The 25,138-nt window shown below is 38.5% G+C and overlaps 1 protein-coding gene across 1 annotated transcript; it reads left to right on the forward strand.

The window, feature by feature from the left end:
• The first annotated feature begins 23,256 nt into the window (after positions 1 to 23,256).
• Positions 23,257 to 24,872, forward strand: LOC148017525 (uncharacterized). Its single transcript, XM_087662760.1, has one exon. It carries the CDS (start codon positions 23,448 to 23,450, stop codon positions 24,870 to 24,872), a length of 1,425 nt encoding a protein of 474 aa, XP_087518886.1. The 5' UTR covers positions 23,257 to 23,447.
• Positions 24,873 to 25,138: the final 266 nt, after the last annotated feature.

Raw genomic sequence — 25,138 nt, forward strand, 5'->3', positions numbered from 1 at the left:
GTTACCTGATTTGTAGTCCCACATGTGAATCTTCATCAAAAACATCGACATTTCACAATTTTATCGACATTTGTGCAAGAGATTTGGGGCCTTTGTCCTAAAGGCTCCAGTACGCATCATGAGGTAGATTCTAGCTGTTGTTCATTGTTGGTACGTACCTTGAGGTGACATTATTGCATAAATTCAAGCTCTAAGGTACAAATTTCTTTGATTTCTTTGAAATTTTAGGAAAAAATTTGGGGCTTTTGCTCATCATGCATTCCAAGGCAACAAACAAGCAGTACCACAACATTTAATTGTTGTTATAGTCAGATTCAATAGAAAATTTTGGAAAATTTCAATAAATTTTGGTAAGAATCGGCATTAAGTTGCTATAATTTGTAGTTTTGAGGTCACGCATTACAAGACAAGTGTGGTACAATGATGCATTGTTGTTATTTCTTGGCTAAGTGGTGATTTGCATCAAATTGGGCACACTTTGGTATTTGTGTGAGAGTTTGGTACTTGTTGCATAATCTCGAGGGGATTTTAGTACTCTAAGGAGTACAACCTATACTTCAGTAGAGAAGTATTTGGCTACATAATGTTGTCCATTACTGAATAGCATGGCACATTAGGGGACTACTCATTAAAGCAACATCCTTAGTGTCCTCACTCACAGGAGGGCAAACTTGATGAATCAAACTACCCTTTGTCGAGTTTTATGGTCCACAATTTTCTTGTAGTGAAGGACTTGTGGAACTGTGTTACAGGTGATTTGTAACAATTAGGAGGATTTGCACCTCAAACACCTCAGCGTAACACTAGAGGATAGACTACTGGTGGTGCTATTGCCCCTCCTTCCCCTCCTATCGAGGATTGAGGAGATGGGACTGAAAAGATGCACATGTACTTTCTTTGATTGCCTTCTCTCAGTGAAAAGATTGATCATTCCACACATCCAATCTTGTAAGACCTCAAAATCAACATGGAATATACTTGAATGCATGTTTGCACCATGTAATGAGACTAGAATATCTTATATCCATAGAGAGTTAGCCAATGTGAACATGGATGAGGGTGATAACATGGCATATCACCTTACTCACATACATGATTTGTGCAAACAGCTGCTCAATACAGATGATTTCATTCAGGATGTTATTATCATTCTTTCCAGGAGATAAAGTATAATCCTTACTGAATAAGTCCCCCAACAAAAACAGATCACTAACCCTAAAACTTGGGACTCCTCACCCTCAACGTAGGTCAACGTTCATGAAAGCAAGTGCTATGCATCCAAAATATATACTTTCAATACCTTTAATGAATGCAATGCAAAGGTGTATGATATGTCATGCTCAACCATTTTATTTATTCAAAAAATTATTGTAGCAGTGCACAAACAATTCTCTTCATGATTTTCATACTGACGCATTTGCTTCATTGCATAGGGAACAACACCTAGTATGCATGTGCTACTGAACCTATCGTTTAATGTTATGCTGATGATGGTAGGTATAGAGAATGTTCTCATGTCGTTTTTTTGTTTGAAAAGCAATAAATCACACACTATAACATGAAAATGGGGCTAAGCTAAGACTAAACCTCATGCCTCAAGCCTGTCATACAATCCACAAACACATTTATAATTTTTTTGTAATTTTTTGGCACATAAAATCTATTTTTCATTTAAAAATTATTTATTTATTTATTTATAATTTACTATTACTTTCTGATTTTCTAGTGTAAGCTGATTAGGATTCCTAAAATTCACTATTATCTTTCATTTCATTCCACAAGAACATGATTTCCCTACCTGAAATGAAAAAAAACCCTTATTTTTCTACTTAAATACTGTATTTCGGGCTTGAAATTTTTAATAATTACCACATTTAATTATGGGTGCTACATATTATCACTTGCAACCCTCAAAGACATGTCAACCAAGGTTTGTACAAATTTCCATATTATATGCACTTCATTTGGACCATAAACTATCAAAAACAAGCAAATTTTCTTCATAAAATAGACATATCACTAAATTTCGTGTTTTGAGTCAGGGAATTTGAATGCATGGAGAGCCATCGTATCCACCATTGATCTCCATATAGCACTTCATATCAATTCTTAGCATTCTCTCAATCTTGCATCAATCCGATGCATGCTAGACGAGCATTGTTCATCTCGTTCTTCTCTTTCTTTTGCCCGCATGAATGGTCTCTTGGAGGAGAGACAGAGAGAAGAGAGAAAGAATAAATTTGCATCTCTACATCCAAGCAGCCATTGCTCACATGAAGATTGGTGATAGAGAGTGAAAAATTGAAGGATCATGCATGCATCTTCCGATTGGGTGGTTGTTTTTCAGCCCCAAATGTCTCTCTTCTCAAATCGTCGCCAGTCACGCCATGGTGCCTCCTCTCTCTCTCTTTTTCATTTAAAAAAATGCCCCCTATCCCCCCAGATCGTCAAATTTTGCTATGGCCCCCAAGGGCCATGCCCTTTCCAATCTTGACCACTATTTGACCTATCAAGTGTTCGGCCTTCAGTTCCTCCCCCGTCCAGTACCTGATTTCGCATCTGAAAAATTTTGTGCATCCATCTTGAAGTCTTGAATTGCTGATAACTTCATTTTTCTTTTATCTAGCACCCGAAAAAATTATGAAAAATCCACAACCATTATGAAGGTCGATCTTTTAACACAATATTAGTGAGTTTGGGAATCTCCCAATTCCCATTTTTTGAATACCAAAAAGGTGGCAACCAGATAACATGCCCATAAGTTTCTCAAAACCATATGATGTGGCCTATCATTGGAAAGCACTTAAAAAATGGAATCTATTGAGCTATAGAGCGCTTGATTTGGAGGTATAGTGTTCAAGTTATGACAAATACAAAAATTTGACCACATGTCCCAAACTTATGGAAAATTCCCATATTTCCCAATGTTGTGTTTTTTGAAGTAATTTGAATTCCCGTCTTCCACAACCACTTGAAATTTTCAAATCTATGTCTTTTGCTTCCATCGATCTCTAAATTCTACTTTAAAATTACATATTCTGGCACATCTTTGGCTCTTTTTCGGGCTTAAAATCTTTCTCTCACCACTATTAGAATGACTCCTCAGCAAAATGGTGTTACTAAAAGGAAGAATTGCACTCTTATGGAGATGATTCATTGTATGCTCAAAAACAAGGGGCTACTCCATAAGTTTTGGTTAGAGGCCTTCAATGTGCAAATCATGTGTAAAACCATGCACCCACTAAGGCACTAAAGATGATCACCCCATTTGAAGCTTGGTATGGCAAGAAACCCAAGGTTGACTACTTTCAAATGTTTGGTTACATAGCCTATACACATGTTCCGAAAGAGCTTCGTGGGAAGCTTCATGACAAGGCTATAAAATGCATATTTACTAGCTACACTTTGGAAAGCAATGGCTATTGCTTATATGACCCACACACGAAGAAATTTTTTGTCAATAGGGATGTCATATTTGCTGAAAATGTTGCATTTTCACATTATGAGTTTCAAATGCTAGCTACCCATGACATTGATGATGTCTTTGAGGGTCTCTTGCTACTTTCTTTGGAGTTTGTGCCTACTATAAATGGACAGACATACATAATACAGCAAGTTGTTGTTGCACCCTATGCGGCTATAAATAGCAAGGTATTGATGATGGTTTGCCACATGTCGTGAAAGATGCAAAACAACATGAAAGGACTACTGTAAATGTAGCAAAAAATATAGCCTTGAAATGGTTGTTACAAACTCTGTAGGAGAGTAAAATGGATGCTCCTTTAGCTCAACGCACTAGAAGGGCTGCTAGACATGCAACACATGATGTATGGGGAACCCATTTGGCCGATTTTACAAAACTAGATGATTATGATGAGCATGTATTTATGAGTTCAGTATTGGATGATGATGATCCTACTTCCTTGAATGAAGCTCAACAAGATATAAATTGGATGATGCAAGCCATGCAAGATGAGTTAGACTCTATTGCCACTAACTCTACATGGGATCTTGTGTATTTAGCACTTCGCAAGAAGACTATTGGCACAAAATGGGTCTTTTAACTCAAACAAAAGGCTAATGGTACCATTGATAGGTACAAAGCATAGTTGGTAGCAAAAGGCTATGCATAGAAGAAGGTCATAGATTAGGAAGAGACTTTTACTCCTACATCCCATATGAGTATGGTGAGACATGTAATTGCTATGGCTGCAAATTCTAGTTGGAAGGTATATCAATTGGACATTAAGACAACATTCTTGAATTTGGATTTGCGAGGATATTTATGTGTCACAACCCCCAGGGTTTGTGGTTAAGGGGAAAGAGCACATGGTATGCAAGCTAAACAAAGCTCTTTATGGTCTCAAACAGGCTTCTCATGTGTGGTACTTGAAAATTGATGCATATTTGGCTAGTAAAGGGTTCAAAAAGAGTCCAACTACTCCCACTCTATATAGTAAGGAGAATGAAGGGAGGGACTTGCTAATTATCATGCTTTATATACATGACATGCTGCTCACTTTCAAAAGCAAAAATTACACATTTCAAGGTCGAATTAAAACATGCATTTGCTATGTCAGATATGGATTGTCTACACTATTATTTGGGGATTCAATTTGCCCAAAATCAGCATGGTATCATCATGCCATAGTCACAATATGTGGATAAGCTACTACATAGGTTTAATATGTAGGATTGCAAACCTATGTGCACTCCTATGGAGCCAGGCTTAAAGCTTTCTATGCATGATGGTGAAGAGATGTCTAATGTTGCAATTTACAGCCAGTTGGCTGTCTTATTTATCTTTGCAACACATGTCTTGACATTTAGTATGTAGTATCTTAGGTGAGTAGGTATATGCATAGCACACGGACTATACATTGGCAAGCTATTAAGTGGATCTTTAGATACTTGCAAGGTACTCAGTCACATGCATTATTATTTCCCAGGGGAGACTTGCAATTACAATCTTACAATGTTTCTTTCTAGGTTGTTCATGTATTTCATGGTTAAGCAAGAAATACCCTACATTGGCTACCTCGTCTTGTGAGGATGAGTACAGGAGGGCAGCCTTCACGACAACAGTGGAATGTGTATGGTTGCGTAGATTTTTGGTGGGCTAATCTACATTTACCATTGGAGGGTCCTACACCCATTCTTTTCTGATAGTGGCTCGAAATCCTATGTTTCATGCTCGCATGAAACATATTAAGGTGCATTACCATTATGTCACAAAGAGAGATGCTATGCAAGAGATTTCAACTTGATGTATAAAATGTTGCAGACATTTTTACCAAGGTACTATTCGTGGGAAGTTTGAGGCTTTTCACAACTCCTTAACTTGCTACTCTTTTGTGATTGATCACTACTATAGTTTACCACATTGGCACTACAGGGGGGTGTTAAAATTTTCCAATTCTATGGGCAGTGCCCAATGTTTCAATCTTTAGTTCTTTTTCAATTCTTAGTGTGAACACAACTAAAGTTATAAGTTGTGTCACCACTCTTAGAGTTAGATTTTGAGTTAGTTAACTCTAATTGGGTTAGAGCTAGGTCTATCTTAGACCTATCTTGTACCTTTCATTCTCATTCTTTTTTGTTTAGCAAGTACATTCTACTCTTTTGCTTTAGCACACTCTCATTGTCTCTCTTTTCTCTCCTCCATAGCTAGTAGTCATTTTGGAACAGGTAAGGCAAAACCCTCTCCCCAAGTCACCATCACTGGGCCAAAAAAGAGCATCCATCCAACAAATTCCACAACATATGCACAGGAATATTCTAAAGGGAAGACTGATACAAGAAGAATAGGAGCCATTAAGAAAACAATCAAAGAGCTCAATGAGGATAAGGCCAACACACTCAAGACCAACTAAGAGCTATAGGCAAGACTAGAGAAGATACAACAGGAGTACAAAAACTTATTCATAGATTCAAAAAATAAGACTGAGGAGCTTCAAGCTCACTTGCAGGCTCATAACAAGGAACTAAATGAGATCGAAGAAAGAAAAAAGTAGGAATTTCAAAACTAGTTGAAGAAGCATGACTCGGCACTTGTAGAGCTTCAAACCCACCTAAAAGAATGTGGGAAGCCCTCATGATTGATAGCATGCCTCAGCTAGAGAGCATAGAAGAACTCAAGGCGCCTGATTGGAATTACTTTCTAATAATCTGATAAGCATGGAAAAGATCCAAGAAATCAACCTCATGATAGAGAGACCCACCCAAGAGGGCCTAATATGGTAGCTAATGCAAAAGGTTTATCAAGGGCATGGGCTCAAAGCAGCATCATTGATACAACTTGAGCAACCCTAGGCAACATGTCCTATTGGCCTAGATCCACCTATAGTCACGACAATCCCCCCATGGATCTACCCAATTTACCAAAATTTGATACAGTGAAGTCACAGGATTAGCCAACATCTAAAGAGGAGAACCTTGAACAAAAGAAGGCCTGCATGGCCATGATCCAAACCCTATGAGCTCATCCCCAAAAAGTGATTGAATATCCCATTCCCCAAAAAGAAGGCCTACATGACCATGATCCAAACCTTGTGAGCTCATCCCCAAAAAGTGATTGAATATCCCATTTGACTTTACAAAAATGAGGAGAGTAGATTCAAAAAGTCACTTCCCTTGCACATTATGCGTCTAATCATATGAACAATCGAAAAAATTGCTACAAAGTGGCTTGACCCTTAGATGTGGAAGTAATGTCTATGGTTCAAATCACTAAGAGATTTAGGCTTAATGAAAGTGAGGCTCACTAGATGAATGTTGTACTTCAACAAGTGAAGTAAGACTGGCCCTCATCTTTCGTAAACTCATAAGACTCCATTCACAAGACTCACAAGAGAATTTTCATTGGGCCAGCATGGAGACATGGAAGAGACGAGCAAAGAATGTCTAGAAATCCACACTTTCACTTCAAATCAAAGCCCTAAGGTGGAGGCTCCTACTGAAGAAGTTGTCACTAAGATCAAGGTTGGCCAAGAGGACTTGTGTCTCTTCTCTATGACCCTTCTATGGGTAGGCACTGAGGAGATAAAAATTATTTTCTAAGAGTGCCTACATGTGATCCCAGTGTGGAAGTCAATCAGGAGGTGGCTTGAGGATACCAATATCAACAAAAACTTTGGGATGACAATTGCCCTATTTGCTAACCATGTGAGGCTAGAAGATAGCACATGGAAACTAGTTGTCCTTGTATGTGGCCTAGCCCTCAAGTTTATTTAGAGTAAAGGAAACAATTTGGTATTCAATAGGTTTGAGAGTGGTAAACCTAATAGTTGCATAATTCAGCTATGTCAAGAGGTATTAGAGGTAGTATGTTTTATGAAGGCTAATTGTTGGAACTTTCAATTGTTCTTTAAGAAGTTGAGTCTTAAGGCATGAGCCTTGCTGCATCTCTTAAATGCTACACTTTTTTTTCTACATACTTTTGATAATACAAATACTGCATCACCCAAAAGAATGGATTATCATAGTCCTTAAGAGCTATCATGTTACCTCAAACATTAATCCTGTTTCTTCAAGTAATTGACACTATTGGTGTGTAGAGGAAATAGGAATTGATGTAGAAGTCTCAAATAGCCTTGGCATAGAGGATTAGATAAGAAACTGTCAGTGGAGAGGCCCAATTGAGAAGTTTATTTTCCTTCTTTATAAAGTTAGACATGCATGTTGCTTTGACAATGCCAATAAAATCTTCAATGTGCCATACAATACATAGCATGTCATCTTATCAAACATTTGATAGGGATATTTGGGATAAACACTTAGTAGTGTTTTATTGTAGGTGTCACACTTCTTGTTGAGATCAAATATCAATTTTTTAAATCGAGTAGTGCTGGGAGTTTACATGTGCATTGTGTATTTTCCATGTTTGCTACTTAAGGTTGCTATATTTTTTTAGTATATAGCATTCACAATTACATAAATAGTAGTGGAAAATGTGTTGCAATCAAATTTTTGGCTATACTCTAGGTTACAAAGGTTCAAGTGAATATATATTGTGCTACAATACTTATGCCTCCATGGTTTTTGAAGTGAAAAGAGAGACCTGCAACATTCAATGATATGTCTATGAGTGAATTATTAAACAAATGCAAGTGTGAACACAATGGAGGATTCAGTCCTTAGTATGTCAATTACCTTGACAAGTTTCTTGCCCCTAGGAATCCAATCGATGCGCCAAGCTTCTTTCAATTACACATGTTAATACACAAAAGGAGTAAGTGCAATAGTTAGAATGAATGAAGACAAGGCATTCAAAAGCATGTATATGGCTTCCAAACTAATGCAAATGCAAACAAGATGCAAATTTTTGTATTAGCATTTTGGTTTCCTCAACAATATTCTTACTTTTTTCAATCCAATTGACATGGAAGCTTCTTCCAATAGAGTATACAAATACATAGAAAGAAAAAGAGTATTTGTAAGAAAGAAAAAAGACAAAGCAAAATGCCTATAGCAATGAAAAATTATATGCTTGGATGTGACAAGCCACCTCATCTTTTACGTAACTCCCCTTACCTCAGTCAAAGCAAGCCACACCATGTTGATGTATGTCGATCAAGGTAGAAATAGTATCTTGTAGTAGAAGGTGTCCTTAAAACTCTAAAATAGTTCAAGGTGGACACCCTTAAAAGTCTAAAATAGAAGGTAGCAAGTAGTAGAAGGTGTCCTTAAAACTCTGAAATAGTTCAATGTGGATGCCCTTAGCTTGCTACCACATGATAGGTCTTATGATAGCAAGTCTCTAGGTGAATTTTTTGTTGTCCATCTTAACACCAACGTTACTAGCATGAAGGCCATAATGATTACCAATGCTATTTTTTAAATTCACATAACTACATGAGTGAATTCCATGTTGTAATTTTGCAACTATAGCTTTCTATACGTATATGTACGTTAAAAGTTTGTGATGTATATCAAATGTTTGGTTCAAATACATCAAAATATAATCATATTCATGTCGTTTTAATATGTTTGGCTATAGAACAATTGGGTGAGAAAGGTATGCAATGGTATAGGTTTGTGGAGGCGTATGATATAACAAAATTAGTATATAGTGATGTTTCGAGGCTAAAGGGTTTAACATGAATCTTAAGGCTCAAGTTGACAAAGTAGATGTTAAAGGAAGGAAATTCAACATGTATGGTGGTTAGTCTCATTAAGAGTTCTCCAATCATTTTTTACGATTCTAGAAATTTCTAAGTGAGTAATAAGTGCTAGATTACTAGGATATAAGATTCTTAGTCCAAGGACACAAAAAGTGAGTAATAAGTGCTACATTACTAGGATATAGGATTGTTAGTCCAAGCCACATAGTAAAAGATAACATAGTTCACATCATGGACTTTGTGTAGTTGGTGACAAGATAAGTTAAACATTCTAGAAACATGTATAGTGTTTGAGCTAATGTGGGGATGTGTTGAAGCCTCTAGGTAGAAATAAGTAAAACTACAATCAATCTTACATCGATCATAGTTTGATGGAAATGACATTCCTAGCATATTCAATGTATCTCATTGAATGCTATATCTAGTATTTCAATGAAAAGATGCCATGAAATCAAAAATTATTTGACAACCAAGACAATGTAATCGTGTTATCTTGCATTGTATATTTATAACTTGTCACATTGGTTTGTACCTCGTCCCTTTCACAAGATTGAGATTCCCTCACTTGCATGGCAGTGCACATGTTATAATCTAAAAAATTATTGGCTAATAAGTTGATTAAAAAATGAGGCTTTTCAACTTACATTTCCTTTTGTTTCCTTCTACATAAAATCTATATAGATAGACTACTGACGAATGTAAAGCTGTTGTTACTTTAAGAGTAGAAACCACATTCTAAGGTACAAAATAGGCCCACCTACATTGTGTATGAACTCAGCTTTAGTAGGAAATATAATGAAAATTTTATGGAGGTTTTGATGAAATATTATTTAATGTAACACACAATATGCAATGAACTAAAAGTTAAAGTCAGTTAGTTCCAAAGGATGTCTGAAACCCACAAGTCTAAAATTCAATTGAAATTTCCAAACTTGTTTAGTTACCATAGCTTGAGATTAACATTTTCCATGAGTAGAATAAGGTTTGTTGAAATTATCTAACTTTCTTTTTGTCATAGTAAAAATGTGGGTTATTGCAATAAGATGTATAGTTAGTAATATGTTAGACCCACGTTTTCAACTAGCTTAGTCAAAAGTGTTGGGATGCACTCATTGGCTAGCATAAATTGAAATTTTGCTCCTCTTCTAGCGCCTTCATGCATCTCTTTCATTTTTTGTACCCAAAAGAATCATGTATTGTTTTTAATGTGCCTAAATGCTACCCTATGGTCTTTCTTATTAAACACAAGAATTGTTGAAATCAAAACACAATTCTTGAGTTACAAACATCGTATATTGATCATGTGTTGCAAGCTCAAAAGATGATGTGTGATATTACATATGTGATGTCCCGACCCCTATTCACGCCTGCAACATTAGAGGGCCCAAAATGTCTCCAACTATCATATTAGACATTGGAAATTCACAATTGTAAACATTTGTTCTAAGAAGTAGGGGGCTATGTGCCACATGCTTCATCCAAAAGACAAGATTGCAATCTTGCATTAGCCCTAGGTACTCGCATGACCTAAGGATGATGGTTCAATAATGGGTTGAAAAGCTAGGGAGTAGCACGATAACAATCGCACTTAGCCTTTAGGATTTTCTCATTAGATTTTAAGGTAGGGGGTAGTAGGTACGGTTCAACGAACTGAATTCTTCTCCTCTCAAGGACGGTCTTTCATTATTGTTAGGAGAGTGTATTTTTTCCTTAGGTTTTCTTCTTTCACCCGCTACGACCATTATAAGCATAAATAAGCGCTCTCTCTTGGGAATTCGGACCCTTTAGATTCCTAGGAGCGTCGTACAAACCTGCGATAAAACGCGGGGAGGCCAGGCCCCAGGGACTGTCAGGGCCTTTCACATGCTCAAGAAAAGATGACACCCTCATTAGCTGCAGATGGGTCCCGCGCCCCCCCCCCCCCCCCCGGGCCCTCTCTCTCTCGTCTGTGCAGTTTCACAAATACTGAGCAGTGAGAAGAGGCATGGATGGATCATGACTGGACGTGAGCGAATGCATGCTGCATGCATGCATGCATGCATGATGGCATGGATGATGAATCTGATAAAATAGATATCTTCCAAACTAGAAACTGCCTCCTGCAAAGAGAGAGAGCCTTCTCTGATAGCCAGCTACTGAGAGAGGACGCATGGATGGGGGTGGTGGGTCAATGCATATAATGGCATGGCCTTGATCTTCCAAGTTCCGAACCAGGAAACTGGCTTGTGGGGGGAAGTAAGAGAGAGAGAGAGATGATATAGTCTAGACAATGAAAGACAGAGACGAAGCATTCCAAACTCCGACTGAATTGCGCTTGTTTTTTTGACTAGTTGTTGTCTCCAACTCAAAAAGAGATGTGATAATTTTCCCTCTCTCAGAGTCTCAGGAGTCAGAGTCTCTCTCTCTCTCTCTCTCTCTCTCTCTCTCTCCATCAGATCTGACAACAGAAATGAGGGTCCTGCATAGCAAAACTCCAACACTCTTGTGGCCTGTTTCTTTGTAGGAAGGCAAGGAGGGGGAGCGTGTGGATGTGACGATGGAGATGATTGAGGGTACAGAAAAACATGTAAGAAAACAGATTTTGGGAATTTTAGTGGGTTATGGGTCCCGCCGTCACAGACTGCGCGCTCTAGCCTCTGAGCTCTCTCTCTCTATATAGTATATATATGATATATCATATATGTGTATATATATATATATATGTGTGTGTGTGTGTGTGTGTGTGTGTGTATCCCACGGTCGTACAAGCCAGGGCTATGTAGCATTCATGGACATTCGATAGTAGCAACCTACAACTAAGACTAGCCTTTCAATATCCCAAGTGTTTGCTTAATGGCAACTTGGAGCCCTCTTAGGGCGTTTTCCCACTTGGTGTTTGGTGACGAAAATGGCACTAAACAAACGCCTTCAATACCCCAAGTGTTTGCTTAATGGCAACTTGAAGCTCTCTTAGGGGATTTCCCCACTCAATGTTTGGTGAAGCCCAAATGGCACTGAACTCCTTCCCACGGCACATCAAATCACCGTATCTTGCAACTTTCAAGAGGGCCATGCATTTTGACAAGCAAAAGTTGGTTGGGAGGATGCATGAGTTTTGACAAGCAAAAAGATGCACTACCTTCTTCGAGTGAACAAACAGCACCGAAGGGTGAATTCTCATTAATAAACAAACTATACTAAAAGGCAAACAACTAGATTGTTAAAAAAAAGGTTTTGTATTCCATAGCCCCGTCCAACCTCTCAAATAGACCCTAACTAGTTGACTAGTTACTCAAACCCATCCTAGGGGAATGTGCCATTTCCACCGAGAGCCCCACCTCTTGAATATGCTACCAGTACCAGCCAATTTATCATGATATTTGTCCATAACATGAGGAATCTATACTCTAAGCATATGCATAATGAAATCCAAAGCCTTTACCATAAGACTATGTTTTCCATACCAAAATTACAAAAATGGTACTTGAATTTGAATTACCAAAATGGTGCTTGAACAATTAGAATTCAACTAGAGGCATCAAGTTGAGACATTAATATATCTCACAAACTTTCTATTAATTTTGTATCTCCCTTATGGTTGGGTTCTATTCTAAAATTCTCGCACAAACGACCACTCGAACAATGGTTGTTGAAGCTATGACATCCATGCCTGATGGTATGAAGGAGCATTCATGTGACCACATTGTTATCGATATTTGGTTCTCTATATATAAATGGTTTCATCTTTTTTCCCCAAGATAACACACATGCACCAATGTCCACAAGGGGGGCACCTCCCCTCTAAATTTTAGTGAACAGAGCAAGCCACACTAGCATTTTTCTATGCACAATTAAGAATGTGCATGAGTTGAATGAACAAGAGAGCTTGATCCAATGGTGACCCTCCTCATCACTGACCCTACCACAAGGAGGAGAGCCAGCCAAGTGTTCAAGTGGCCAAGAGGTCAGACTTGCATGTGTACACCATATGATTATATGTGTCCAACCAAGTGATGCACCCGATGGGACTTGAACCCACAACCTTACAATTATGGGCCATCACCTTCATGACCATAAAATAAATTTGTATATTGAAACATATTAATAGGCATTCCAACCAAGTGATGCACCCGATGGGACTTGAACCCACAACCTTACAATTATGGGCCATCACCTTCATGACCATAAAATAAATTTGTATATTGAAACATATTAATAGGTATATCAAACATTGATTTTGTTTATCAAATTTACATAATGATGGTTATATCAACCATTGGTTTTTGTATATTAAAACAATACTCATGCTTATTGTCTATTAGAACAATACTCATCACGATAATAATTTGGATTAACAAAACTTTGAAGCTCCACCTAATGCATCTTTGAGCATTAGCAGAACTCTTGCCCTTCTATTGAGAATTCCTGCTTATGACACATCGAGGAGGGCTTAACCTAGTTTAAAGATGATTCTAGTGGCAAATATTTGCATACTAGAATTATTTACAAAAATACAAAACCATACTTGAAGAGTTAGTAGGCACAACAATATTTCCTTAAAAATATTATAATCACACTTCAAAGAATTTAGAGAATTTACCAAAGATTTGCCACAAATTCCAATAGAAGTTCTTGTAAAGATACTCATCACAACTTGACTTTAGAAGAGTTACATAGGATTTGCCACAAATTTCAAATTTAAACTAGAATATAGGGTATTTAGAGGAAATGTGACATATCTACTATGTTTTTTAAGTGTTTCATTAAACATAAAAAGAATTTGAAAAATATGAAGATAGAAACCAATGATAGCCTCTATGCCACTACATCCTAATCTAAAATCTGTCCATATCCTTAAATTCTATGCTAACACATTTTTCCCAAAGTTGTGGCACTACCATCAAGAGAAGGAAAACTAGTTTGAAGTGGAATATGACCTCCTAGTGATCATAGGGATATATTGGAGAATTCATAAAAAAAGAAATTAAAACCACATAAACCATTAGGGGAGATTCTAACTGGCAACTTTCTTAGGGCCAATGTTCTTCAAATGGAAGGTGTGAAAAGAGACTCAAGGGGGTCACTCATAAATATGTCTATCTATCACATGGATTCAATAGAAGGGATTTTCAAAGTACCTTCTTAGGTCTTTTTTATAAACAAGAAGTGTATTATTTAATGGGGATATTTAGAGGTTGCATAGGAAAAGAGTGTGTTTTATTCATGATAAATTTATAAATAATGATTTTTTAAATTAGGCCTTGGCACATGTGATAGTAAGTGTTTACACATAGTGAATCCCCTTGAACCAAGGGATAATTGTCACAAGTTGAGCCCACATCATATAGAAGGGGGAGATTCTTGATACTCTCCTCCTCTTCAGAATTGATAGTGGCATTACCATTAGAAGACATCCAACCACCACTGAAAGTTGGCCATATGGAAGGGGAACCCCTTAGTTATCAATTGGTTTACTAAGATTTTTTATGTTCCTTAAGAGTGGATCTGTTAGTAAAGCAAACAATAGAGGTGCCAATGGAGAACCTTGTTTGAGTGGGCACTTAACATTAAAGGCTTCTTGAAGATAACCATTAATGCATATGCTTATTGAGGCATTAAAGATTAGAGGCATTGAGGAATATGCTTATTGGAGCATTAAAGATTAGAGGCATTGAGGAATATGCTTATTGAGGCATTAAAGATAACCATTAAGGCATATGATTATTGAGGCATTAAACGCTTCTGAAAGATAAACATTAAGGAATATGCTTTTTGAGGCATTAAATAAAGGCTTCTTGAAGATAACCATTAATACGTATGCTTTTTGAGGCATTAAAGATTAGAGCATTGACATAGTCACAAAAGCCATAAGAAAACTGACTTTAGCAAGAATAAGCATGATAATTGAACTTGGTCATAAGCTTTCTCTAGGTCAATGTTGATAACAACAAACTTTTAATTCAACCTAATTGCATGACCAATAAAAAGTACCATATTAAGAAGTAGTCTCTTGAAATTCTTTTGCCATGCACAAAATCTAATTGGCTTTGAAAGTTTGATTTTATACATTAGGCTTTGGCAAGAACTTTCTAGGCCACATTAAGAAGAGGGATTGCCCCAATCCTTGCATGTGTAATGTTGAGAATTCCTAGTTACTCTTTGGATCACCCAAACTTTGACCATGGGAGAAATTTTACCTATCTTGCAAACTTTGTTTATCATGGCTATAAGTTATTTGCCCCAAATGTCTAAATATTCTTGATAATCAATTCAATGCAGACATTTTTGTTTCCCTTATTTCCCCATTGATTGCTAAATCCCAAACTTGGTGAAAGGCTATCAAGAATTTGAGCCTCTTTCTAAACTAGTTAACAATGGCATGTGCTTTAAAAACTTGAACACCCATCAAGACACCCACCAATAATAATAGTCATGCAAGTCAAGCTCTTTGCCCACAATGTTAGAAAGAAACTTGTTAAAGATCAAGGAAATATTCCTTATCTCCTTTATGGATTTTCTCCTCCTCATCAAGAACTTCAAAAATCAAATGTTGTAGCTACTTCTTTTTCACAACTTTGAAAGATGGCGGAGGGACACTCACCCACTTTTAACCACTTCATTCTAGATTGAATCCTTGCACTTTATGCTCTAAACTCCTTTAGCATCTCCCAAAAACTTTCAACTTATTGTAAGAGAATAAGTGCAACTAATCATGAGAACATTGCAATGATATATAATAGAAATAATAGTGCCTTGATGCTTGCCTACATGAATGCCCAAGGACCTCTTCCTTTGAGCTTGATCAAGGCCATATCCTTTGTAGAGACAAACAAAAATCATGATTTTTCTATATGAGCTACTAATAAGAGCTTGATGCATATTCTCAACCTTCCAAGCATTAGCCATCCTTGATTTTAAAGCTTTATGAGACACAAAAGTGATGTTGAGATTAAAGAGTGGTGGGCTTATAGACATATGTACAAGGATAAGGCATGTGAACCTTATTAGCAGAGGGAAGTGGTTTGAAGCAAATAAAGTGTCAAAATCTCAACTTCTATTGATATTTAACCCAGCAATCATTATTCAAAGCATGGGCATGATCTACACATGATGTTGTAGCTCAATACCTATATTCATATAAGATCATGTGTATTTCTCATGAGATCCAAGCCTCTAATTTAGTTGCACACAAGAAGTCTCCAACATAGGAACAATTTGCCTTTGTACCATATTCTAGTCACCAATAAAAAGTGCATCTTCGAGCTTATCTAATTCATCTAAACTCTAACATAAGTCAAATCTCTCAATACTCGTATTTGGGGTGTACATGTTGAGTACATGAGAGATAGATTCATCCATGCCAACAACCACACCCAATTTTCGTTAATACAACTAGGAATAAAAAGCTTATGTGACAAAGACATCTTTTATACAAAATTAAGGTACCCCACTACCTCTAACAAAGTGCATCAATAAAAAATCATAAGTTTGATCTTGGAGACATGATATCAAGCTTATAATATGGTTACAAAGGCATTATCAAACTTTTTCTTTTGCTAGTTGAACAAAAACCTCTAATATTTCACAAGTAAAAGAGTGATTTTGTGCACTATGAGATTCCATTTAGATATTTTTCTCCCCACCCTTGAAAGGTGGATAAATATTGGTAAATCTTGAGTCCCTCTTGGCTAATTTTTTGAGATATAGATATTCAAAGCTAGTTTTCTCTTTGCTTTGCTCCTTCTATTTCCTGTATTTGACTAAACAAATTAGTGGGTGGGGTTTCCTTTGTTCAAAGCTCTAGGTATTTGTTTATAGATATATGTGTGTATCATATGGGTTCAGCGTAAGGGATTTGAATAATGTTATTTTTCACAACTTTTACATACAAATGGTGCTATACAAAGGGGTTGCTTACAGATTGAATAGAAAAGGGTTGTGTTTTATTCAAGGAAAATTTAAAGAGATAAGGGTATTTGTAAATAGGTCTTAACTACATAGAGGTGAACCCCATGAGGTTCAAAGCCACATCTTGTTTTTCATACTACATTCCTTTGCTTGTAGAGGTTACCAAGAGGTCATCAATTCGTCTTATGTGCATTATCTTGCTTCTCAAATACTTTATTAGCCTTCTCATTATGCTTATAAGATCCTATAGCTATGGTCTATATGCTAGTCACAAAATCCTTCACATATACTTTTTAAGGACACCCTTAGGCTCCCCAAAATTGATATAAATTTTCCTTGAGTATATTCAAACACATTTTCTTCATAAAATTGAGCTACAAAATCCCATCCTAAAAAACTCTCATGATCTAGAACTTAAGGATCCCTTCAAACATTATCATGGGAAAATCAATAGATTAACTTGAAAAGAAAAATTCCAAGAAACCGAAGAAAGAAAAGAATAAGGACTAATGACACCCAAAATGTTATTTTTCATGAATAATAAGAAAGAAAAAGGAAGATGAAACAATTTTGGAAAGGCATCAATGCTATTGGAGATGAACATATAGGAAAAGTTATACTCACTTTAGTGTTGTTGTCATATGTGTTGGGCATGTATTATAATAAGCTAGGTCTTCCGTGGATCTTGAGATTTGTCCATTTTGTTGATCCACAACATGCGTTTGTTCCTTTTTTCGAGTTGTACTCTCAATTGAGTTAAGTGCATATCTAGTTTAAATGAACTACTTATTATAGAAATGCCATTTGCATTTATATAAGCTCTTTCCAAAGAGAGGGTGATTATATCATAAGAGAGGTAAACCTATCAATTAGTGTGTGAATGGAAAGAACACTAGAAGATTTAAAGTCATGTTAAAGTTCTTTTTAATGCAAAGACGAGTTGTATTAGTATGTCATATTTACAACCTCACAAAAAGTGGGCAAGCTCAAAAGACAAGCATGCAAATGTCTTATAAACAAATAGCCTCCAAGCCCTAATAGAGCTCTAAATATGAGAACAAATAACTTTATAACTAGCATCCCTAGTTTTAACCGTTAAGAAGCCTATTAGCTCATGATAAAACTTGACAAATTAATGATCCCTCAAATCAAATTCAAGCCAACGTTTCCTATCATAAAGTGGCCTATTTCTTCCTTCCTAAACCTAAATCAGAACCAAACTCCTGATACTCTATCATATCTCAAACATGACTAGCTTTGGGCATTCTCCCTTTTTGACCAAGTATAGCCCTTTCCCACATGATGTAGTCATGAACTTGGGCATGATTGGACAAATCCTGGAGATTATGCTAGATACACCTTACAGCAGAGCACACCCAAAGTAGGTGGAGAACATTTTCTTCAAATTGCTTGCAAATTAGACAATGCTTTTCCACCTCATTCCATTTTCCAATGACATCCTTGGTAGAAAATTTAACCATAAGCAGTCTCTAAAGGAACACATTGTGTCGAATAAAGGGAGCGACTTTCCATACTGAAATGAATATAAAACTTCTGAGCTTCTGTAGAGCAAGAATCCGATGTTACTTGGACCAAAATGAGAGCTTTGACCACCAAGTCCTCTCCATGATAAGGCAAATATCCAATCTTAGAGACTTGTAAATAGGTTGGTTCTAGTTGAACTAAGTCACTCTAAAGTTGTAAAGAAAGGTTTTGCAAACTAGGAATAGGTGATGTGGTATATGCTCTTACTTAGATGTGCCTCCTAAAGCTCTAGATACATGGACTGAAACCAAAAAGACCACATGCCACTTAATGTAGGTGGCCCTTTTCTTGTGGGCGGTGAAGTGGATGCAACCCATGGGGTATAGTCTAGTGTGACATCCCAACGGAGAAGTCTTTCTCAACATGCCAAGTTGCATTATCTAAACATTGTTTCATTCAATTATTTTGTAGTTGATGGGTGTCTTAGTGCAATCAATATTATGTGCATTCAAGCCTTTATAAAGAAAAATCTTGTGCATATTTGAGGTTGTTTTGGTGCCCCTTAGTGTAGACAACCCCTTCTAATTGGTCTTTGTATGTATACTTTTTCCTCAAATTTAACCATCCCTTATGTAGAAGGTTATGTATAGATGCATTCCTTATATGTATGTGGGTGTATGTATGTATGTAGGTCACGTAAGCTAAAATTCCCTCTCATGTTAGTTTACATGATAGGATATGGTTACAAGCCATAACCACCCCCTAGGATGGCTCTATCAATGGCATTCTAGTTAATCTTAGCCAACTAGAAATCAATAGGTGATGAACTAATTCCCCAATGTGATTCTAACCTAGTGGCTTGAGTGTGGATTGAGTTATGTGGGTGTGTGAGTGCAAGCCTTAGGTTCCTTCCCTCTTTCATATTGCAATATTAGAATTTTTGGCAGCATCCATTGATTCATCACTCAATATGTACTTTGAAAAAAGGGGATTAAGTTGTCTTGGTAGCTATTCCTTTTACTAAAGACATTGCTTTATTGGGATTTAAACTGAACTAGCATGACAGGGGAGGGAACCTTGTGAGCTAAAGTCAATGGGATGTTCCATTTGGTGATGGCGGTTGTTCAGGATGACTTCCGTAGGGACACATATCTATTTGCATCCATTAGATGATGAACATTTGGAGTAGTGATGGAGTTAGGAAGTGCATTTTGAGGAGAAGAGGATGAAGTTGAAGGGCCAATTGGAGTAGGAGCTCCTCAAATTGCTACTAGAGGCTGATGAACTATAGGAACCTTGAAGAAGTGAAGGATTGACTGATGTCGCCAGCAATTAAAGATGTGTAACGGTTGGAGGGCAGAGATTAAACCTGCGGGCACCTAGGGAGCAGATCATGAGGGGTGTGTGTCACGTGTGTTAAGGGAGGGGGAAATAAGTAACGGCTACTACCACCTTGAGGGGAGCAGGAGGGGGTCTCTTACACAAGGAGCCATCATCAATGTTCATCATGTTATTTAAACTTTAGGGTGGAAATTGGAATAATGAGTGATGTGCTTGACGGAAATTGGAATGATGCGCATATGATGGTGCACCGTGCATCCATCCATGCGGGCCCCACCCTTACCCTCAGTGGGGGCCACCTAAGCCTATGGGCCCCACCCTTTGCCGCCATCAACCCCCTGGGCAGTGGGGCCTGGGCCCCCCTCTCTCTCTCTCTGCAAACCCCCCTCCCTTTCCCACGCCCGAACGTCGTACCAATAATGCTCCGGGCCCGCCCCTTCTTGACGTGGCGCTTCAAAACGTATCAGAGGGCCGCCTCTCGCCATATCTTCTGCCGCTATTGCCCTCTGTACGGGCACAAATTGCCCAATTTGCAACCCTTTTTTTAACTTTAAAAAAATCATTAACGTCCTTTAAAAAAATTTTCACGCTCGATTTCTTCCCCACATTCTGCAATTTAAAAAAAAAATTAATCTCCTTTCCAAAAAGCGGAAGAAAGGAGTTCTAAATTTCTGGACATGCAAATTCTTTTTCCTCTCTTTAAAAAAAGAAAGAAATGGATGTAAATACTAGTTTTGTATAAATTTTTTGGGACGATTTTTAGTTTCCATGTGATGATGTGCAATCGCGTAATTCCCGACTTGATATACGGACTGATGATGATTCCATGATGATGATGATGATGATGATATGCGCCAATAACTACTCACATGAGATCCATGCGGCATGACTTTGAATGTAACATCGGCGAATGGGCCAGTCGTCGCTCGATGACCAGACCAGAGAGGCCCAGTGTGTCATGCATGGTGAATCGTGATGTGATGAGAGCATGCCCATGCATGATGCTGGCATCTTGCATGGCAACTTCAAGCGTTGCTCGTGTGATGTCTGTCGAAAGGAGGGCTTGCTCCCCGCCGGGTTGCAGCAGCAGTTGTGTCCGAAAGGCCGTCAAGTCGCCGTCATAGTTGACGACAGGCTGTCGCGTCGCGCCGGCGGCAGCCGTTAGCCTTGCGGTGGTAGTTGGCGGCATTCCGCATGTTTTTCTTTCTTGGTGCTTCACTAGACTCTGACGTGTTATCTTTGGTTTTTTAATATTTTCTAACGTATTATCCGCAAAAACTTTTACCTGTTAAGTTGTAAGTTGTCACGAGTTCTATCTTTCATGACATAAGTATTTCAATGCATACAGTTTGGGAGAGATTAATGTAATAAGAAATAGGACTTTCTTGTGATCCTTTTTTGGAATGCACTAACAACAATGATAACCATTGTTATGCATTTCGTAACTTTTGCTAATAGAGCAAAAGTTGCCCAACTCTTCCTCTTCATTTTTGATTTTGCATCACTTACTCAGTGGGAACGTGGAAGCAGGGTGCGTCAAGTCGTTACAAAAAGGGACCATAGGAAAGTCCTAAAACCTACATGAACAAGCACGTGCAATTGTCAAACCAAAAAGGTTGTTTCCCAGTTCTCCACATCAATGCACATACTAGGGCCACGCCACACCTAGTGTGAGTGGGGAGAGTGGGTCACACAGAGTTGCACGATAGAGTGCTGGGTGAGTGGGAGTAACCCAAAACCCCACTCACTCTATCACATCCTTCGCAAAATGAAGTTTTAATAGGGTGTTAGTAGTACTAGCAACATGAGCAAATGGAATTGCAAGCTTTTTGTTGTTGTCAAAAGTTATTGATTGAGAAGCTAATCAAAGATGATGGCTTGACATGATATTAAGATCCATTTTCTCCTCTTGCATCCCTAACTCGGTAGCATGGCCAAGGGTGAAGCAATGTGTTCATAAGCCATGAAGAACCCTGCAAACCTTGGTATGACACTTGAGGAGATCAGCCATAAATATATGTATGTATCATGTGAGTTCAATATAAGGGATTTTTAAAATACCATTTTTACACATTTTTTACATACAGAAGGGTCCCATATAAAGAGGTTACTTACAAATTGAATAGAAAAGGGATATATTTTATTAAGAAAAAAATCACAGATAAGGATATTTATAAATAGGCCTTGAACTCACGTGATATAGAGGGTATACATATAGTGAACTACTAGGGGTATGACACATCTCTTAGGTTACATCAACAATAGCTCTTGGCTTCACATGCCATATTTCAATACAATAGGGTCTCCCCTCAAAAGGACGCACTTAGATACCCTAGTCTCTCTCTTGCCGCTTTGATTCACGTGGATCTAGTATGCACCATTTGCATGCAAACAAGTCACAAGCTTAGGTGTAGAAATCCAAAGATTCTAAGAGTTTCCTTTAGTTTGTTGAAATGGGGTTGGGGCTTAATTCATGTCACGAGTTTCTTTCATTTGGTGTGTATGAGAAACTGAAGTTTAAGGTCAAGCCAGTGATAAATACTACGACCAACCAATTTGAGTATAGGGAGGGCCTTAACCTTGCTAGCAAGAAGCTAATACCCCATTTTGAGAGGTTACAAGTGGGGGAAGGCATGGGGTTGTGGGGGGTGCTCCCCCCTAAATTTGGGTGAGACCTAGTCTTTAGCCAATGCCCCTAAAACACCATTTTTTTTATGGATTTGTGAGTTTTCTAGGGCATAGTGGAACCTCACTTCCCCCATAGGCACTATGTGTGACTTGAGTTGTAGTGGAGGGAGCGGGGTTTTCCTACCCCAATGCCATTGGCGCAACCTAGCACTAAAGCTAGGGTCCTATTGGCAAGTTGGACTTAGGATGAAATAAGGTTATATACATATACCCTTTTGCATGCAGGCATACTTAATGATAGGCATAATTGAAAATTCCTATTGTGATTGGCAGGTCAGGGGTAATGAGAGGAGTGCAGTATTGATGGCATTAAAAATTGGTATGTGTGAAAGGTTTATTTTAAAAATAGAAAGAAAGAAAACTGGTGTTTCATGAACTTCTCGTTCTTTTGGATGTGTCTCCCTGTTTAAGGGCAGCCCAGTATTTGTAACTTGTAACGGACCTCTTTGATATGCTCTTCTTGTGTGCTACCTTGCAGGGAGCAGCACCCTCTTTCCCAACACTCAGGCACACACACACACTTAAGTCTTGCACACACACACACACACACACACCCTCTCTCTCTCTCTCTCTCTCTCTCTCTCTCTCTCGTCATCATATCTTTCCCTTTCTCTCTCTCTCTCGCTCTTTACCTTAGCCACCTTTCTAGTGTCTTCCTCCTCTCCAGCTGCATCTGCATCTGCAGACAATATGGCTCCCCCTGCAGTCTCTTTCCTCCCTCGTCCTCCAGCCTTCAACCTTGGCGTCTGCCCAGCTTCCCATTCCATCTTCAACAGGCCTTCTCGTTCTCCCTCACCCTTCTTTTCTGCCATATCTGCCTCCTCCCCTTCTTCTTGTGTAGGCCTGTTCAAAACTTCGATTCAACACCTTATCCCAGCAGCGTCTTTTGATCAACAATTATGCAAGCAGCTCAATAGTATCGATATGCCCCTGCAGTTTCCTGATCTAAAACCTCAACAGCTTGATCAGCCCTACTATAGGCAATCAGTGCGTACTGCCAATTCATCTGATGTTGTTCTCTTCAATCCACATCCTATGAACAGTTACCGTGACTTCAGCTTACAACCAGCCCGCATCAAACAGGAGACTAAGCTGTCCCCAGCTGTTAGGATAGTGCATATCAAGGCCCCTAAAGTCATCAAGACTGATGTGGCCAACTTCAGAGCAATAGTGCAAAAGCTTACTGGGCAAAGTCCTTCCTCAAGACTCAGCGCCAGGAGAAAGAAGAGTATCATCAATGCAGAGGAGAGCAATAAGCTCAAGCAACCAAAGGAAGAGCAAATTGGTACTGTCTCTGGAGGAGAAGAACGACCCAGAATGGAATATATTGCTGCTGAGAAACCAAAATCCTTACAGTGCCAAGGTGTACCAGTGCCCGCGGCCTACCTGAATGCTAATGAAAACAGAGCTTCTCCCCTGTGCACATCATCTCAGTACTCGTGGTGGAAGCCTCCAACCGCCCAGCAGCCTGATCGTGATGATTGCTCCAACCTGCTACTAACAGTGCCAGTGTTACCCACCAGTACAAGTACTAGTAGCTCTACTGCTGCTGCACCTACCAGTGCTACTAGCATCAACCCCTTGTCTCGGCCTGTTACAGCTTCCCAATGCAATCCACTTCCGGCTCATCAGTATGGTCAGCATCTTAAAAGATCAGCAGCAAATAAGTATAATGATGAGCTGCAATCCATTGTCCACCACCAGATGACACAAGCTCAAGGACCTCAACAGAACACCATCGATCCGGTTTCATCGGTAATGGCAATGGAACGAGTGATCAGCTCAAGGGAACAGAGTTTCACTCAGGCCAGAAGAGTACTGGAGTCTGGTACAGAGGCTGCCAATTTGAATGTGAATGATGCTTATTGTCAGTATCTGATGGCTAATATAGGTTCTAGGGTTGCAGCCACTAGTATAGGCTCTCCAATCAGTGTCTTAAGAAGCTCAATCAGTTCAAATGATCATTCTAGCAGTGCTTTAAGCTCACCAGTGGATAGCAGCTCAAGCACAGTAGAGAACACCTCTTCTTCTTCTGATGATTGGAGTATTTTAAGGCCAAGCTCCAAGTTCACAGAACTTGACATTGTTTGTGGCCTCCTCTCTGCAGTCCCTTCAATTCTTGAGGTTACCAATCTTCCTCCCCTTACAGTCTCCCCTCCTGGTCCTCCTTCCCATGATCTTATTTGCAATTCTACACAGAATCAGAACAATGTTATGGTAAACGGATCAACTAGTACTACAACTTTTACTAGTACTAACATGGCTACTTGCCAACAGCATAGCCAGCCATCATTTTGGAGATACCCCCACCTGGCCAGCTTCAATAGTGAATTTCAGAACTGCAGCTAGCAACTCGTGTCTATTTTAAAAGAATTATGGCAATGCCTGCAGAAATTAGCTTCTTCATTTCAATAGCTTCTTGTACATACAATTGAAACAACTCCAACCTCAGTATATCAACTCTCATGGCGACCTTTATAACAACAGTATTAGGCGTTACAATATTCAGAAACAGCTCCTTTTTTGGACAAGGATGTGATATATACTGCTTGGTTCAGTAGAGCCCTAGAGGTCTCTCAGCAACATGTACAATGAAGTCCTAAATAGTATGCTTC

The sequence above is a fragment of the Lygodium microphyllum genome, chromosome 22 (assembly GCF_053477565.2).
Source record: "Lygodium microphyllum isolate KBCC chromosome 22, Lygodium_microphyllum_v1.1.10, whole genome shotgun sequence".
NCBI classification, from domain to species: domain Eukaryota; kingdom Viridiplantae; phylum Streptophyta; class Polypodiopsida; order Schizaeales; family Lygodiaceae; genus Lygodium; species Lygodium microphyllum.